The sequence below is a fragment of the Buteo buteo genome, chromosome 9 (genome assembly GCF_964188355.1).
Source record: "Buteo buteo chromosome 9, bButBut1.hap1.1, whole genome shotgun sequence".
Classification (NCBI taxonomy): Eukaryota; Metazoa; Chordata; class Aves; order Accipitriformes; family Accipitridae; genus Buteo; species Buteo buteo.
The window spans coordinates 33,777,343-33,793,263 of NC_134179.1; the positions used below are offsets into that span (position 1 = coordinate 33,777,343).

Sequence of the window (15,921 nt, forward strand, 5' to 3'; positions counted from 1 at the left end):
GCCAAAGGTTGGATTAGAGACCTCCTGAGGTCCCCTCCAGCCTGAAGGACTCAGTGACTCAATGTCCCCCGCTACAGGTTCTGTAACATGTAATAATGGAAAAGGGCTCACAAAATTGAAGACTGCTTACATTTGGGAGCCTGAAACCAGTGTTTGCACCTTGGAGTGCAAAAGACAGCACACAGTTTTGTTGTGCTCATGCTGGGAGCGTCTTGTAGCAAGGAAACAATGCTTTTGTCAGACACTATCTTGCCTCCAAGAATTGAGGTTTGCAAGCAAGCGTGTGCAAGTAAAAAGTACTCTAATTAAAGAGGAACTAAGAAATGCAGACTCCAAGGCTTAATGAATCATAACAAATAACTAGAAAAAAACTAATCCTGCTAATTTCCAAGTGTTTAATTGAGTTGGCTGAAACGTTTGTGTGCGTGAACACAATCACATACAGTTATTTCCCTGGGTAGAACTCTTCAAGCTGAAATGCTGATTCTTCATCTGGCACATGAATGGCAATCATTTGTTAATAAAGTCGTAACTTCTCTACATACCATATCAAGGTCTTGGGAAACCCTCCGTTTGCGCAGCTCTTCCATCCTCTCACACACATCCGTGAAGCAGGTGTTGTAGTAGTCTGCATACTGCTGTGCCAGGTCATCAATATTTCCCAGTGACCCATCCTATGGTGGAGACAAAGTAAAAAGAAAAGAGGTTAATCAGTTTTAAAATTCTAATTTAAAGGTAACACCACAACTCTGAGGGAGACTCCCTCCCTGCAGCACACCCAGCACAGAGCTCTTGGGTCATCCTCTCAATCCCTAGCCCCCAGCATGCTAACGCTCAAGAAAAGTTGAGAACTGCAGTACCACAGTAGCTCCTCAGAAACAGGTGGGACCTTGCTAATTCCTACACAGAGAGAGAAGACAGAGACAGCAACGCGCAGCAGTGGAACAACATATCCCCAGGCACTATCTGCCTCAATTCCCTCCCACCTACATACATTCATATTCCATCTGGTTCTCCCAAGCAGCTGCCCACTCATTCAATAACCAGTCATTACATACGTTTCACTGACCTTATTTACTTGGGAGTAGTCCTGCTTTCCTTGACAATGACTAACAGCTATTTAAAACATTAAACTTCTTGCTTATAAGCACAATCAGCCAGATTGCAAACAATTCCAGCCAAATGACTTTAACAGGCCAGTTTATGCCACCCACAAAGACACTCTGCCAGTTGCTCTTTTAAGATATACTGGAGGAAGAAACATGGTTTGCTTAGCCCCAGATGTCTGCTTTGCTAGGCAGGATTGCTACGCTGTTAATGAAATGGCTATAGCCAGGAATCTAATTGTAATAATTTGTTAATTACAGTCAAAATTCATATTTTTAAAATGACAGATAAATAAGGAAAAAACCAAACCAAACCAAAAAACAGGCTGGATTTTAAGTGACATGAGAAACCCTTCTAAACTTCAGATATGTATGCCATAGAGGGCTGGGCAAGGGAATAGGCAGGGTGAATTAACAATTTCTTTGGTAAAATACGCACGCACTTAAAATAGGTCCAAAAGATGGGATGGAGTAATTTTGTTTCTTTGTCTAATTTATGAAAGAGCATATATATGTTATTGTATACATTCTTTAAAGGGCAAAAATCTACACTTTGTGCATATTCTGAGAGAAGAACAAGAATACACTGCAGTGTTATTTCACTGCTGCTGTGAGTAGATGCAACAGATAAATACAAAGTTATTTAGAATATTAGAATTAGAAAATTATTAGAATATTAAGAAAAAACTAAGCAATCGAGAAATCATTTAAAAATAATTGTGCTAATAATATACATAAGTTGCAATGCAAAATTTTAGCATACAAGCTAGGAAGAAATCTTTTAAATTAGAAACCACACATTACTGAAGCTCTTGCCATTTGGAAATAAGCATGCGGTCCTGCTTATTTCTTGACTATGCTGAAGAGGCAGATCTGTTCTAATGAAGTATCGCTTCCACAGAATCGGAAAAAACATTCCAGTTTAAATCGGAGCAAAAGCCTATTGAACCACAGACTCTGTGAAACACACTTTTTAAAGTGCAATTCTACATGCCCAACAGGTATCTCAAATTCCCCAGGGAAGTTTTGTAGAGCTCACATTCCCAAAATTGAGAACAGCTTGCAGTTTCTTGAAACTACTGTGTACAGTACAGGTGGAAAACAATTTGCATGTCACTTGTTGGAGCAGCAGAAGCGAAATAACTACAGTAAATACATCGATACACACACCCTCTGCTATATATACACCTATGTACTTCCTATCTCTCAACCTGCCAAGATCTCAAACAGGAGACGTTTCAAACGTTAAAAGACTGAGTCCCTTAGTGCAAATACACTTCTGGGAACTTCAAACTTTCCAGAGCTAAAAACTTTCCACACTGCTAAGCAAGTGCGTAGTTTACAAGGACAAGACGACAGCATCTTTGAGAGTGTGACAGTGCTACCCTGCCTTTCTACCGGAGCAGCAGCTCTACCCGTTCAGCAGGCAGCAAGCACATGCCTTCCTCCAGCCACCTCCTTGCCATCTATTGCTTCCCAACAAGCTGGGGAAGAAACTTTGACTCTCCACCTGTACCACAAGCTCCACACATCTGCCTGTGCAACTAGACACTCCTGCGGTGGCTGAGGGCACGCTTGTTGATTGCACACGCACAACGAGCTGCTTTCACAAGGTTTGCGCGCTTGGTGGGGATAACGACTGCTGCAGTGCTGGGGAGAAAAATGAACACCAAACAGAAAAAGCAACCCCAAAACTTAACCAAAACTTAATCTTCATTTGCTCACTGTTGCAGGCAGTAAGAAAACCTGTATGACTTCCAAAGAGACGACGTGACATCTGAATCCCAGTCACTCCATCATAACAAACACCCCTCTCCAAGATGGGCAAGATGGGAAACCATCATTTTATTTGAACAATATGAATCTGCCTATTTACTTTATCAGTCCATCTCCTCTCTCAATTCTGGAAACCGTTAAATTTCATATAGTACACCTACTTGGAAATAGGTGTGACTCCAAATACTGAGAAATACTCCAAAGCCAAATATATCAAGTGAACATCAGCTTAGCTGAGAGCCGGGTGGAGCTGAAGTGAGGATCACAGCATGCTCCAGAGCTCCTCTGTGCACCCTCCTGGACCTCCTCAGGTCCACGGTCACAGACCGCTCGCAGGATAGCAATGGTGCTGCACAACAGACCAAACAAAGCTGAACAAGTGCTCCTTTTTCACTTATGTTGGTGTGCCGTTCACTTGGCGTGTGCTTTTCTTAAAGGTGGTCTCTACAAGACTGAAGGCTTGTGACTGTCCCCTAGAGCAAAATTAGCTCGATTGCAGCACCCCAATTAAAGCCCACAGAATGCGGGTGGCCCCACCGCTAGCGAGCACGTGGCTACAAAGAAAGGTCTATTCACAAGCGTCCCAGTCTGCCAGAGCCGCACCGTCCAGAGACGTTGAGCTGCAGGCACCAGCCTGCCGGGCTGACAGAAGGGATCGCTGTCAATGCTCGGGACTCACGTCAGGGGCTGTGCTCCAAATACAGCTCATACCGGCTCTCGGGGAAGAGTGAAAGCAAGCTTGACGTCCAAAAATAGATGAAGGAACAGAAAAAACACAAGATCCTAGAGATGAGAATTGATAACTGAAACATATACTCATTGCAACTCTGCCATACACTTTTGCTGGGTTACCAGGCCAAGGGCGGGTAGCTTTACGAGTTGGCCACTCCACAAAAGCAGCACACAACCTCCTAACTACATGCGGACAGCTTGGGGTTTGAAGTCTCTAGCTTCAAAAAATAAGAACAAAAATACAAATATTTGCATTTACGTCTCAGCTTGCCAGGAAGTTGCAGTGGAAGATGCGGACTAGATCATTTGTCTCTGTGGCAAAGAGCTGCTTTTATGAATTTATGCGTAGGGGTGTCCAGAAAGCACTGCTTTTGTCAAAAGAAACACAGATACACAAATCAAGCCAAGCCAAAGATAGCAAGTATTTCACACCCCACAGCATCCTCTCATGTTACATGTAAGGAAATAACGTCATAACTTAACAAAGGATCGTATATCTGATTGATATTACCCAAATTTTATCCCTACATGTAGTTATCTCCATCCTCCTCCTTTATTCTTCAAGTACTATTAAAAACATGGCAAAACTAAAAAAGAGAAGATGCTTCATTTTTCTACCGCACTGATAATGGCCAAGACAACCTACTTTAGGTATCAACAAAAGCAAGTACAACTAATCAGAAGATGAATTTTGAACTATAGAATTTTGTCTATTCATTATATCGACCCTCCAACTTCTCCAAACAGTTCTAAACTCTCACACAAAATCACCACCAGTGTGCTTTGTATTTCTATTTTGTTTTCAAGTTGAGTATTTTAAAAATATTCATATGCAAAACAGTAGCTCCAGCTTGAGAAGTCATTCATTCTTTTACAAAGAGAGTCAAAGGAATTGTCCAAAATGTTTTAAAAAATCCCTAGCATTATTAAAAAACCAGAACAATAAAAGCATTCATAACTAATAATATTTTAAATACATTTCACTCTGATGTATAAAGAATAAGAGCCAATGTTAATTTTCTTAAGTTCCTTTTACTTTCTTGCTTTCATATGCTAGCCAAAACCTAGAGGATTTTTAAGATAATAGAATAAAAGTCTAAACCCATCAGTTTGTTCATTCCTCTTCTTCCTTATTAATGGCTCTACATTGTGGGCTTGATTCCAATACTACAACAGGGTCTAAACAAACATGGACTGCCATCTTAGTTTCACAGGTAGGAAAAAGCATACAGCTATTTGATACCAAAAATAATAAGCCACTGCAATTCATAATAAGCCTTATGTGCCACTATGTCCCATTTTGACAGACGGACCCGTATTTGAAACAGCTTATGTGAGTGATGAATAAAGACACACCTTTCAAATTTATTCTTAGTGATATATCTGTAATTCAGTAGCCACTGATATACTCATAACTGCTTTAGTTTATTAAAGTTTTTAAAACCAAGACCTCACGATAAACTCTCTCATTTTGTTACAAATTTAACAGTTAAGCAAAGCCCTACCATGAAGACTCCTTTGCACCAACTGTGTTTATTGCCATACAAACTGCAATGTTCCAACTATGTAGTCCCACAGATTTTCTCCAGTGGAAAAAATCTGTAAGCAACACAAATATCAAGCAGAAATACCATTCCTGAAATGCTTTAATTTATTTGTAAAAAGTTACAACATGTTTCTCCTAAGACTTCACTACTGCCTGAGACCTTTCCATAAAAAAGTCTGATAGCCAGGAAAGTAAACAACCCACTAGTTTTAAAGGGTTAAACATAACATGAAGATTTAATAAAATATTCTAATGAAAACAGAAGTTATCTCACATTTTTATTTTTGGTTGTTAAATATGCTCCTAAATTTCCATCCTATAGTGTATGCATGCAACATTTTTTGGCATCATAAAACACAGAGTAAATGATGAATTGCCCTGGAATTCCCAGAGAATTAGTTCTGATATGCATGTGAATACCAAAGGAATCCGTTGGGATTCCTGTTAATGGAGTGACTACAAAGAAAAGTTGGACCGATTTGACACTTATTATAAAGTTAGGATTTCTCGGTCACTGCACATCAGTTGGTTTAACGCGCTGGCATAATCCTTTGTATTTGACATCTGAAAGTGTAAAGGAGAAAAACGTTTTGTCAGAGATCTCTGCTGGCAATAAAATTAAATAAAAATACACTCACATTTTAATAATAGTAATAAAATAAACGCACCATTAGCTAAGGAGGACTAACGGACTTTGCTAAGAAACACATACATTTCATGAACCTGCATCTGAACCTAAATACTAGGCACTGGCACAGCATACATACTTTCTGCATAAATTTCCATGCAGAATAAGAGTTTTAGAAAAAGCCACCAAAAATACAACTATTTGAGTTTGTACATTCCTATCTCAGATTCTAAAAAATATATTACAAAACTGCATACTCCAGCATATCCTCCTCCTCCTATTTCAGCAGATGTTAGGAACGTCAGGGAAGAGGTCTTGATTATCAGATATATGTGCTCACCCTCCATGCCACTGACTGAAATTCATGCAACTGCATGAATCTCAAAAATGTAAAAAAGATGTGCACGCTACAAGACCATTTGGTCAGCAAGACAGACGGGTCTCCATCTGCACAGAGCAATGCAGACTACAGCATACAATGCAACTATACAAGTTCCTAACTTAAAAACCACTCCAGCTATGGCCACAGCACTTGCATAAACTGGGAGGTTAGGAACAGGTCAGAAACTGGGAGGAAAAAAAATCTGACTTTCTCCTATTAAAGTATAACTGTATGTGGAAAGGGCACAGACGAAGGGAAGATGCTCTTTCACAACGCTTTGCAATCATGCCCTGGCAAAGGCGTGTTTTTGACCTTCACAGCCCAAGATGAGAAAAATCCATTTCCGTGCCTGAAACACAGGACTACTGTGTGGAGAGTCACTGTAAACATTAGCAGCTTATTTCTGGCAGTTGGATCTTAACAGGGACGCCTACCAAAAATTTGTGGAACATGACCCTGCATTTCAATAATACCTTTGGTTTGGATAGCTGTAAGAAGTATGTAAATGAAAGCCAGAACATGGGCCAGAGCAAACAGGCTTTTTTGGGGAGAGGAGAGGGGTAAGAGGGAGAAGGGACCAAAAAAGCGGTGAAATGAGAACATCTGCTGAAGGGAAACATTTTTGTGCCAAATAAACACACGGTTTTCAACAGGACTTCATCTACATACCACATATCCTACGAGATGTTTAAAGTTAAGCACAACTAGCTTACCTAGAAAGCAAGGGATGCTCAGATTTCCATGGGACAACTCTGAATAAGATACCAGTCCTTTTTAGATATTTTTCTTAATGCAGGCTCACAGAAGCTCGAGAAACTTGTGCATCCTTCCCTAGGCAGCCTTGGACTGGCAGTGTACCTCCCTGCACTGCAAAATATACTAATGTATGAATTCAGGCTACAGGTGATTAATCTGAGAGACACACTGTATTTCATGTTCCTCCACAGTTCTTTCTAAGGAGGCAGATTTAAATCATACCCAAACCTCAAAACAGAAGTTAAACCTGTGTGCACCTTTCTGGCTAGGGCTTGTGTCTCAGTTTGCTACAGTAACACAGGCTTGCACCATGAGGACAGGCAGCTGTAGGAAAACCTGCAGAGCTTCAGCATAATTTTATCTGTGACACATTTCTGACCCTCTTACCTGTCCCTTGCTAGCAATGTATTTCTGCCAGGAATAAGGCTGATATTTTGCCTTCTGGCTTAGCTTCAAAATGGTTGCCATTAAAAATAAACCCAACAAGCTGCTAGAGAAACGTTCCCTTCTTTTCCTAGGGCTCGGAAAGGACAATCTTCCATTCAGCAGAACTAACAATTCCGCTATCCATGAAGTGACAGGTTCAAAGTCTGTCTTGACACTCAGCAGGGTCAGAAATGTGAATGAGAGAGAAGCGCGAGGCCACGCAGTCCAGCGCTTGCCTTGATATTCAGGGGAAGGCATAAAATACTCAGTGTCAAAGTCATGACATTTTTATATCGAGAACAGCTATTTTAGAGGATGCTGAAGGGTTGTCATGGTTCCTTTGACCTCTCTATAGCAGGACTGCGAGAACAAAGAGAACATACAGATCAGACCAATTCAATAGAAGACTTTCCATTAATTTTTATGGCATCTGAGGGTTGAGTCATTAAGCTATGCAGCTTTACAGACAGAGTTACAAAAATAGATCTAATAAAACTGTGTCAAGCTCTCTGCAGCACAGTTAAAACAGTTCTAGATTCTGTACAATAAGCAGAATGCACAATGGTAGTTTGATATAAAAGCTTTTGCAGCAGTTATCTGAAATAACTGATACAGCCCACTGAGTTCAGAGCACAGTCACCCTAGACCCAGAACTTTATATTAAACTACAAAGCTATGTAAGCTTTTTCTAATATATATATATGAAACGTTGCCCTATCTTTACATCAAAACAAACTATTCCCCTTTTCAAAATTGTGCAAGTGAAGTGTTTCCTTCACCATCAGCACCATAATCCTTTTCCCCTTCACTTTTCACTGTAAAGCCCTGAAGTCTTTGTCAAGAAGATGTAACAAAGCATCTCTGGAAAAGTGTTCTCAATGTGATTGACGTTTTTTCCCCTCTGTAAATTAAAATCAATTTGAAAGCACACTACTGGGATCCCTCTCTCTGGCATGCAACCAAGGAAGTCCTCTATGTAAAAAATAAAAATATGTGTGTGTATATATGTGCACGCTAACGAAAAAGTTGTACCTATGCAAATGTACATTCCAACATACTTAAAAAGTAGGTATTTATCACAAGTAGAACCAGCTCTTTCACATGCTCATTATCTTGACAGACAAGATTACATGCAAATTTATTCATGAAAAGTTACTTCAAAGCACCCTTACTGTCCAGCTTGCCTAATAACAGCATATTATCTTCTATCCTCCTTTCCCCAAGGTGATCTCCACTAAGCTCATCAAAATGTAACTCAAAACTCTTGTCTGCTCTGATACCTGCCAGGCCACCATTACCCACCAGGCTGGTCAGCAGTCAGGCACAGGTTATCATTACCAGCTTGTAAAGCAGAATAAGTTAACAACTCCTTAAGCCATGTAATAGCTGCACCTGACATCACCTCTCATTAGTTTTGTTTCCCTAGCTCTTACTGCCTCCTTCTTTTGCACACTGTGTTTGCTGCGGCTTTTTCCTCAAATTGAGTGGAAATGTGCCTTTTCATGCACACCAGCTGCAGTGGGCTTCTATCCTGACACTTGGCGCAGAAACAAATGGCAAGACTTAAGCAATGAACATATATGTGATTAAAGCACCATTAAGGAGATGGAGACATATTTGTTTCAGAATCCGGCAGTTTAGCACATGTTATGGGGTGGCTTCATGTTTGAGTCAAGTTAGAATCTAATGAAATAGATATACAAAACCCAAACATCTTAAGTAGATGATAAAGTAAATCTTTACCTCGGTGAGCTGGCCGTATCAACTGCAATAGCGAAGGAGGTCTCATTAAAATTTGTATCTTTTCTTTATACTTAGTAGTAACACAGTAGGACAAAAACAAATCTTCTGTGACATTTGGGTCTACATAACTGGGGTGTGAGCAAATCATTAAAACAGTAGCCTGAAAAAAACCTAAACAGAAAACATGTAAAGAAAAAAAAAAGGGGGGGGGGGGAGATATGTAAAAGTCAAAACAAACTGAGAAGACAACATTATCTCAGGACAACTGCATAAGCTCAGCAAGTCTGGTTTACAGTGTTTCCCAAGGTCTTAAAGTCACATGGTAGATTCAGAGAAAGCAAACTTTGGTCATGTTTATGTCCAAGTTTTAGTACAAAAAGCATAGTCAAAACTGATTTCTACTTCATACCAGTAATCACTATGGGGCATTCCCTTATAGATAGATGTATTGGTGAAACACAATAAAACAGTAAAACACCCTAATCCAAGTCACTGAGATCCTATCTAACAATATTCCACTGTATGAAATAATGGTGTCATTTTCAACTGAGGAAAAAAAAAAGTCAGAAACTACCATAAAATAAAGGGTTTCACTATAAACATACTCCTAGGAGTATGCTGAGAAGTATTTGAAGTGTGATTTTATTTTAGGAATAGGAAATTATTTCTCTACTGTTTTTGCAACTCTATCTATTTGTCTGTAAATCAACGTCCATTCAAGAACAACATCCAAAATATTAATACTATCTACTGGTACACTAATATTCTGCTCCTATATGGGATTTTATTCTAACCTAATCCTTTTATCCTGTAAATGAAGTATCTCATCAACATCATAAAAAAACGCATAAAAAAAGAAAGCACTTACTAAACTTTGGATTTGTGAATCTCTATTGCATCAACACATGGCAGTAAAATCTTCATAGTACCCTATACCTTACATATTTACTGCTCAAATTAATTCTTGCCTGAGACACAACTTACGCTGGTTCCTAACAGGTACATGCATAAGGGGCATAACAATAATATCAAATATAATTGTCACCATGCTACCCAAGGCAAGACAATTGGTTGTTTACTAAAATAGTTCTCTATCCAATTTGGTGGTCCTTAATTAGTTTCTCCAAATAAAATGCACTAAATTTGTTTTGGGCCATGGAATGTCCGTCCCCTGTCGTGTTCCCCCCCCCCCTCCCCCCGCCACTAAGAAGCTCTTACAATCTGTAGTTTCTTTGTGGAAGAAATGGTATTTCATTCTGCCTTGTGCTAGGTCCTGTATAAAAGCCACAATGACAGTGACAAGTACGTACTCTGACTTTTGCTCCTCTCTACGCATTTATTTTTCCAAATGTCACGGTAGTAGAGAATAACCATCTTTATCTTAAACTTTTCACCAGGACAGTTTGGCACAAACAGGACATACCTTGCCCAGAAAAAAGAAAGTTCACTCAAAAAACCCTTCTTATCCTTCTTTCTGTTCCCCCTGCCCCTTTCCCTTGCTTCTTCAGTGTACCATTGTGTGCTCCTTGCCCCTTTATTTCTACTTCTCTGGGTTTGGGGTTCCCTCCCCGGCCTTTTCGAGAGGCAGGACTGAGATCCTGACCGGGTCTCCTGCCTGGCCCTCCCAAAGGACCGCAGCTTCCCCCAGCCCACTGAAACCTGGTGGTACTGGTTTCGGGGATGCACCAATAAAGGAGGAGAGCCCTCCATGCCTTCCCTAATGTCTCACCACCTCAGCAGCCAAACTGTGCACTGGACCTTCCTCCCCAGCTACAATTACTGGAGAGTGGAGGAGAAAGCCCAGCCCTCTCCCGCTCCGCTGGGAAGCCAGTGCCCAGGAAAGCCCAGTGGGGATGTGGTTGCCCCAGGTTTCCTCTGCCTGGACAAGCCTATCGCCTCACCTGCACTTACATGGCAAGAACTACAGGGCAGCACTGCACCTTTATTCATGCGGCACCCAGCTCAGTGATGAGCATTCCAATGTTAAGAAATGCTACTACGCTATTTCGAAGTTGGGTGTGACAGTAAGCACAATTACTTATTCCTCCCTGTCCCATTTAAGAGGCTTACTTCCAAGAGACAGGCACTCTCCTGCTACCCATGTGAAGGTTTTGGAAAGGGGGAAAGGGAATCTTGGAGTATCTGCCTTTACCCCAAAATCCAGCTTCACAAAGCATGAAAAAAATACCGTTCTGCACACCAAGGCATGATAGGGGTGTCTCCTCTGTTTTGGGAGTAGATATGGAAGTTGGCTATCCTGGTTGGCTACCCTGTATGCTGGCCAGCGGTACAGGGTACACCCCAGACACACAGCTCTTGATTTACTGCTGCAAGCGCAGAGGGCAGCCTAGCTGTCACCTGTGGAAAACCAGAATGTTGACATTTAAACCGCTTTCTCAAACTCTGCTATTTTTCTACTTGTTCCTGCTAGAAATTCAGCAGCTTGCAGTCTGGAGGATACACCCAACGCTTCTGCGAACCCAGGGACTAACCTCGCCTTCACTCCTACCGCTTCCTGACGGGCCGTCTTTTATCAGGAAACAACCGTAATTGAGCATGGCAGCAATCCATGTTTCCCCACATAATCTTAGCAACAGAAGAAATGGTTTCCTGTAGCTGCTGTAAGCAAGCTGCGCCCAGGCCCCCCCTCACTGATGCCGCCCATCCCGCCTGCCCATGCTCCCCCCACAAACCCCCGCTTCTGCAGGGACTGGGTGCCCGCCGCTGGCATAGGTGCAGAGGGGTTCCCAGTCTTTAGTGGCATTAATAAGCTAGCTTAAATAGACACCCCGCATTCATACAAATAACGTAAAACCAGAAAGACGACTCTGCCCTGAAGCACTTCAGTGAAGCCTCGGATTTGACTCTATCAGGGCTACGGCGCTGTTAACACACACTCTCAACCACTGTAGGTAGCAATACAGATGAACTAAATATAAAGCTGCTCATGCAAAACTTCATGGCAGTGGGCTCAGGTTTTTTATCGCCTTAACTAAGTATCTTGAAGTCTCTTTGGAGAGTGTTTTATTTAGGAGCAGTAATGCATAGTTATCCAGGGGTTTCAGTTCATTTAATTAAGTTGAATACAATTACACTCCAGTGGGTCTTAAAAATGCAAGAATCTATTTAAATATTATTTAGATGCATATCTTTTAACTACCAGATTGCACAGGGCTTCATGTTTATATCAATTAGGGATATCAACCTAGCAATAAGAACTCTACCTCTTGCCAGCTTATAATCCTTTCTACTCTGGGATCTCGTATTTTATTTGCTCATTTCCCTTTATCTGTGTACAGTGAAGATGGGCTTTTTGCGTTCCTGTGTGCTCATATTGCTTTATCATTGCCAAAGCGCTTCCTAATTAGGCTAAATAGGCCTCTTACCCAAATAAAAGAGAAGTATTTCTGCTTACCTACAGAGCAAATCCTAGAGTCTGGGCTTGAGTAAGTGTGTGGTTGCCTTATCTCCCAAGTGTTTCAAGCACACATTTCTCTGAAGGGGCAACATGCACTTTATTACTTACAGGAACTCCCCAGTAAGCAGGATGCCATGCACTTTTTCCAAGGGAGTGCTTAAGCCTGTGGGTGCTGTCAGTCCAGTGGCTCTGCCCACTGATGACAGACATGAGGACAGGGAATGAAGCTGCATTAGGCAAAGTTCAGCTTGGACATTAGGAAAAAGGTTCTTCACCGAGAGGGGGGTCGGTCACTGGAACAGGCGCCCCAGGGAAGCGGTCACAGCACCAAGCCTGTCAGAGTTCAAGGAGCATCTGGACAACACTCTTAGTCATATGATTTAGTGTTAGATAGTCCTGCGAGCAGCAGGGAGTTAGACTCAATGAACCTTATGGGCCCCTTCCAACTCAAGATATTCTATGATTCTATGTTGCTTTTACTGGAGACTGAATGCATTACTCAAGTGTTGCACATCACAGAGATACACCCCAAACTGAAGCATGAAGCAATTTGAAGAGCTCCATGTGGCTAAAGAGATCATAAAAAGCAGAAGCTGGCAGAACCCCAGTGTCAATAAAGCTTGCAAAATTTGTGTGTCTCTACAAAACCCAGTAGCTTGACTCTGACTGACCCAAGGCCCTGAACCCCAGGTTGAAAGACAACAACTGTACATAAAGACACTTGGACTTGGAAGGTAAGCTAAGTTCTCACTTGAGCAACTTCCCTGTGCATAGCAACTTGAAACATCAAAAGGAGAGCATCCCGCTAACTAACCATTTGTCAGGGGAGTTGTCATGCCAAAGAAAAACATCTCACCTAGTTGTAAAAGTGACTGTAACACAAGAAGAAAGTCTCGGATGACGGAGTTTCCTCACAGACTCTGCTTCTGAGATGAAAGAAGAGACTGCAGTCTCAGGGAACACCAACCTATGAACCCACAAGAGCAGAAGGACAACCTATGTACCAGGATATATCTGAAGCACCACAAAACCAGCAGGGAGCTCTCTGAGCAGAAGGAAGATGTTACACCACTTTTCACAGTATGCACCATAATCAGTTTCAAATGAAAGCATGTACAGTGAATAAGCTGCCTCATGCATAAAGTATCAGGACTTGAAGGGAAACAAAGATTTTGCTGTATGACTCTCTCAGGGAGAAAGGAGAATCACACATCTTCAGATGTGGCGATCTCTCCAAAGCTTGAGAGGTACAACCCGAAATGCAAAGGCTGGTTCAGAATGAGTTACATGTGAACAGGGAGTCAGGGCATCAGACTGTCTCTAGTGAAATGGTAAATCACACTCTCATCCTTAGCCTGTTGTAGCTAACCAGCCCTCTGCTACAAATCACCCATTGGAAGCATCTGCTGGTAATACCTAAATGGCATACTTCTACATGACTCATACACACATCAATGGTTACCCACCTATAGTCTGTATCTGTCTTCAAGCAAAATCAAAACAAGGGGCAAGACACGAAGGCTTACTTTGCTCTCTGACATCCCTACTCAGCACCTGGAGTGAGCCCTGTCATTTCTGAACCGGGCTTAGAACTCCCTTATTTACTTCCCACATGCTCCCAGCCCATCCACACCGCTCAGCCACCTCCTCTGGGCCTCCCCGAAGCCAGCCTGCGTGCTGACCTTCCCCTGCCAAGGTCCCTGTGTGTACTCCAGCTGCTTCCTGCCGCGAAGGCGGCAATTCTTCCTCTCACATGATACTCCTAAATCCCTCTTCCTAGCAGTTGCAAGTTACCCTTCTCAGCTGGGACTCTCTTTTTGCCTTTCTAGCCACAGAAATACAATTCTGGACACTGAGTCACTGCACCTCCATCCTTTGCCATCCTCAGTTTCCTCTTTATATGAGAGGTATTTTCCTGAAAGAGGCAGGCATGAGACTGGAGGAAAAAAAATAAAACAAACCTCATTGCTTTTTTTTTTAATTTTTTTTTTTTTAAACTGCTCAAACCCATACATCAACATCTACCTAAGAAAGGCAGAAGGGCCAGAGAGGAGCTAACATACCTTTTTACCCCCCTCCCCTCTCTTTTTCATGGCAGTTTACAAAATAAACAACTATCTGTAAGCATTTTGTAGTAGTTGTAATTAGGTTTGGCAGATGAAAAATGAAAATTTTTACAATCTTTTCTATTCTAAGTATATTTGAGACGAGGATTAAAAACCACAAGTAACTTGGCAAAGATTACTCGAAGAAAGTACTGTTCCATCAGAGAGAAAAAGCAACACTGAGAACATCCACCTCTTTCTTTTCTTTCAATTTTGGTAATTAGGAACTGAACCTCCACACTGACCAAACCCAATGAGACTCATCATGAGTAGGTCTGTAACAAGGATATGCAGAAGCATCCCTTTCCCTTCTCATTCATGCATGAACACGCACCATATGCGGTAGGAAGGTAGCTGTTCTTCATCGTCATGCCAATATTTTGATTAAGTCCTTGACCTTATGTTCTCTGCTAACTTCCTGAGTTTAGATAGCTATCATGCAAAGCTTAGGTTTTACAAAGTTTATCCATCTGCACATACATACTCACTCCCGGACACAAAATCTAAACAACACATTGCTGGATCTGGGCTGAGCAAGAAACAATATACCCCACTGAGCCAACACGTCCCAGGATCCCTTCAATTCGGTACACAACAGAACATGCCACCACAGTGGAGGGGGACGACACAGGATTAGACTCCATTTCATGCCTCATCACAAAATGCTCAGAATAAAGGTAGCTGTAATTAAAGAAGAAAACAGAATTCTTAAGGACTGAGAACCATCTTGCACTACTTATAACTGAGCAGTCTCCAGTGATGAAACCAGAAATAAAATAGACCTTTCACCCAAACCTCTGCAAACAACAAACAGGACACATCATCACAAAATGAAATATAACAGAAAATATGCATTTTCAATTTGTATTTGTACAGTGCACAGCAAGCAAGGTAGGAACTTCCACATACAAGCTGCAACACTGACAGAGAAACTTAGATAATCAAGAAGAGACACCAGGAATTTGCCATTTTCCTCTGTAAGGAAAACACAGCCTCAGAGAAACTGAAAGTATGGTATGTAAAAACAGAGAAAAACGTCCAAAGAATTTGCCATGTACAAAGATTCACAACATGCCCCACCAGCAGAAAATCTGCCTTTTCTCAGCCCTTTTTCTCCCGAGAAATGAAAACAGACCGACCTAAGGAAACACGTCCAGCGGGGGAAGAGAGAGAGAGATGCCTGCTATTGGAGCCACACCAGTGCTCCAGCGGCGCAGGGACGTCAGTGCCTGTGTGCCCTCACTGCGGTACCTGGAGCTACCTCTGCTGTCAACATTTTTCAAGGGATATAAGCAGCCTGCGC

At 41.7% G+C, this 15,921-nt stretch overlaps 1 protein-coding gene across 7 annotated transcripts in view; it reads right to left on the reverse strand.

Annotated features, from left to right (window-relative positions):
- Nucleotides 1-15,921, reverse strand: part of LOC142034537 (SAM and SH3 domain-containing protein 1-like) — a 570,133-nt gene that overhangs the window by 102,995 nt on the left and 451,217 nt on the right. For all 7 annotated transcript variants that reach the window (XM_075036016.1, XM_075036015.1, XM_075036017.1 and 4 more), the window contains one exon: nt 546-674. In XM_075036016.1, coding sequence (XP_074892117.1) covers nt 546-674 — 129 coding nt within the window. The remainder of the gene's footprint in view (nt 1-545; nt 675-15,921) is intronic.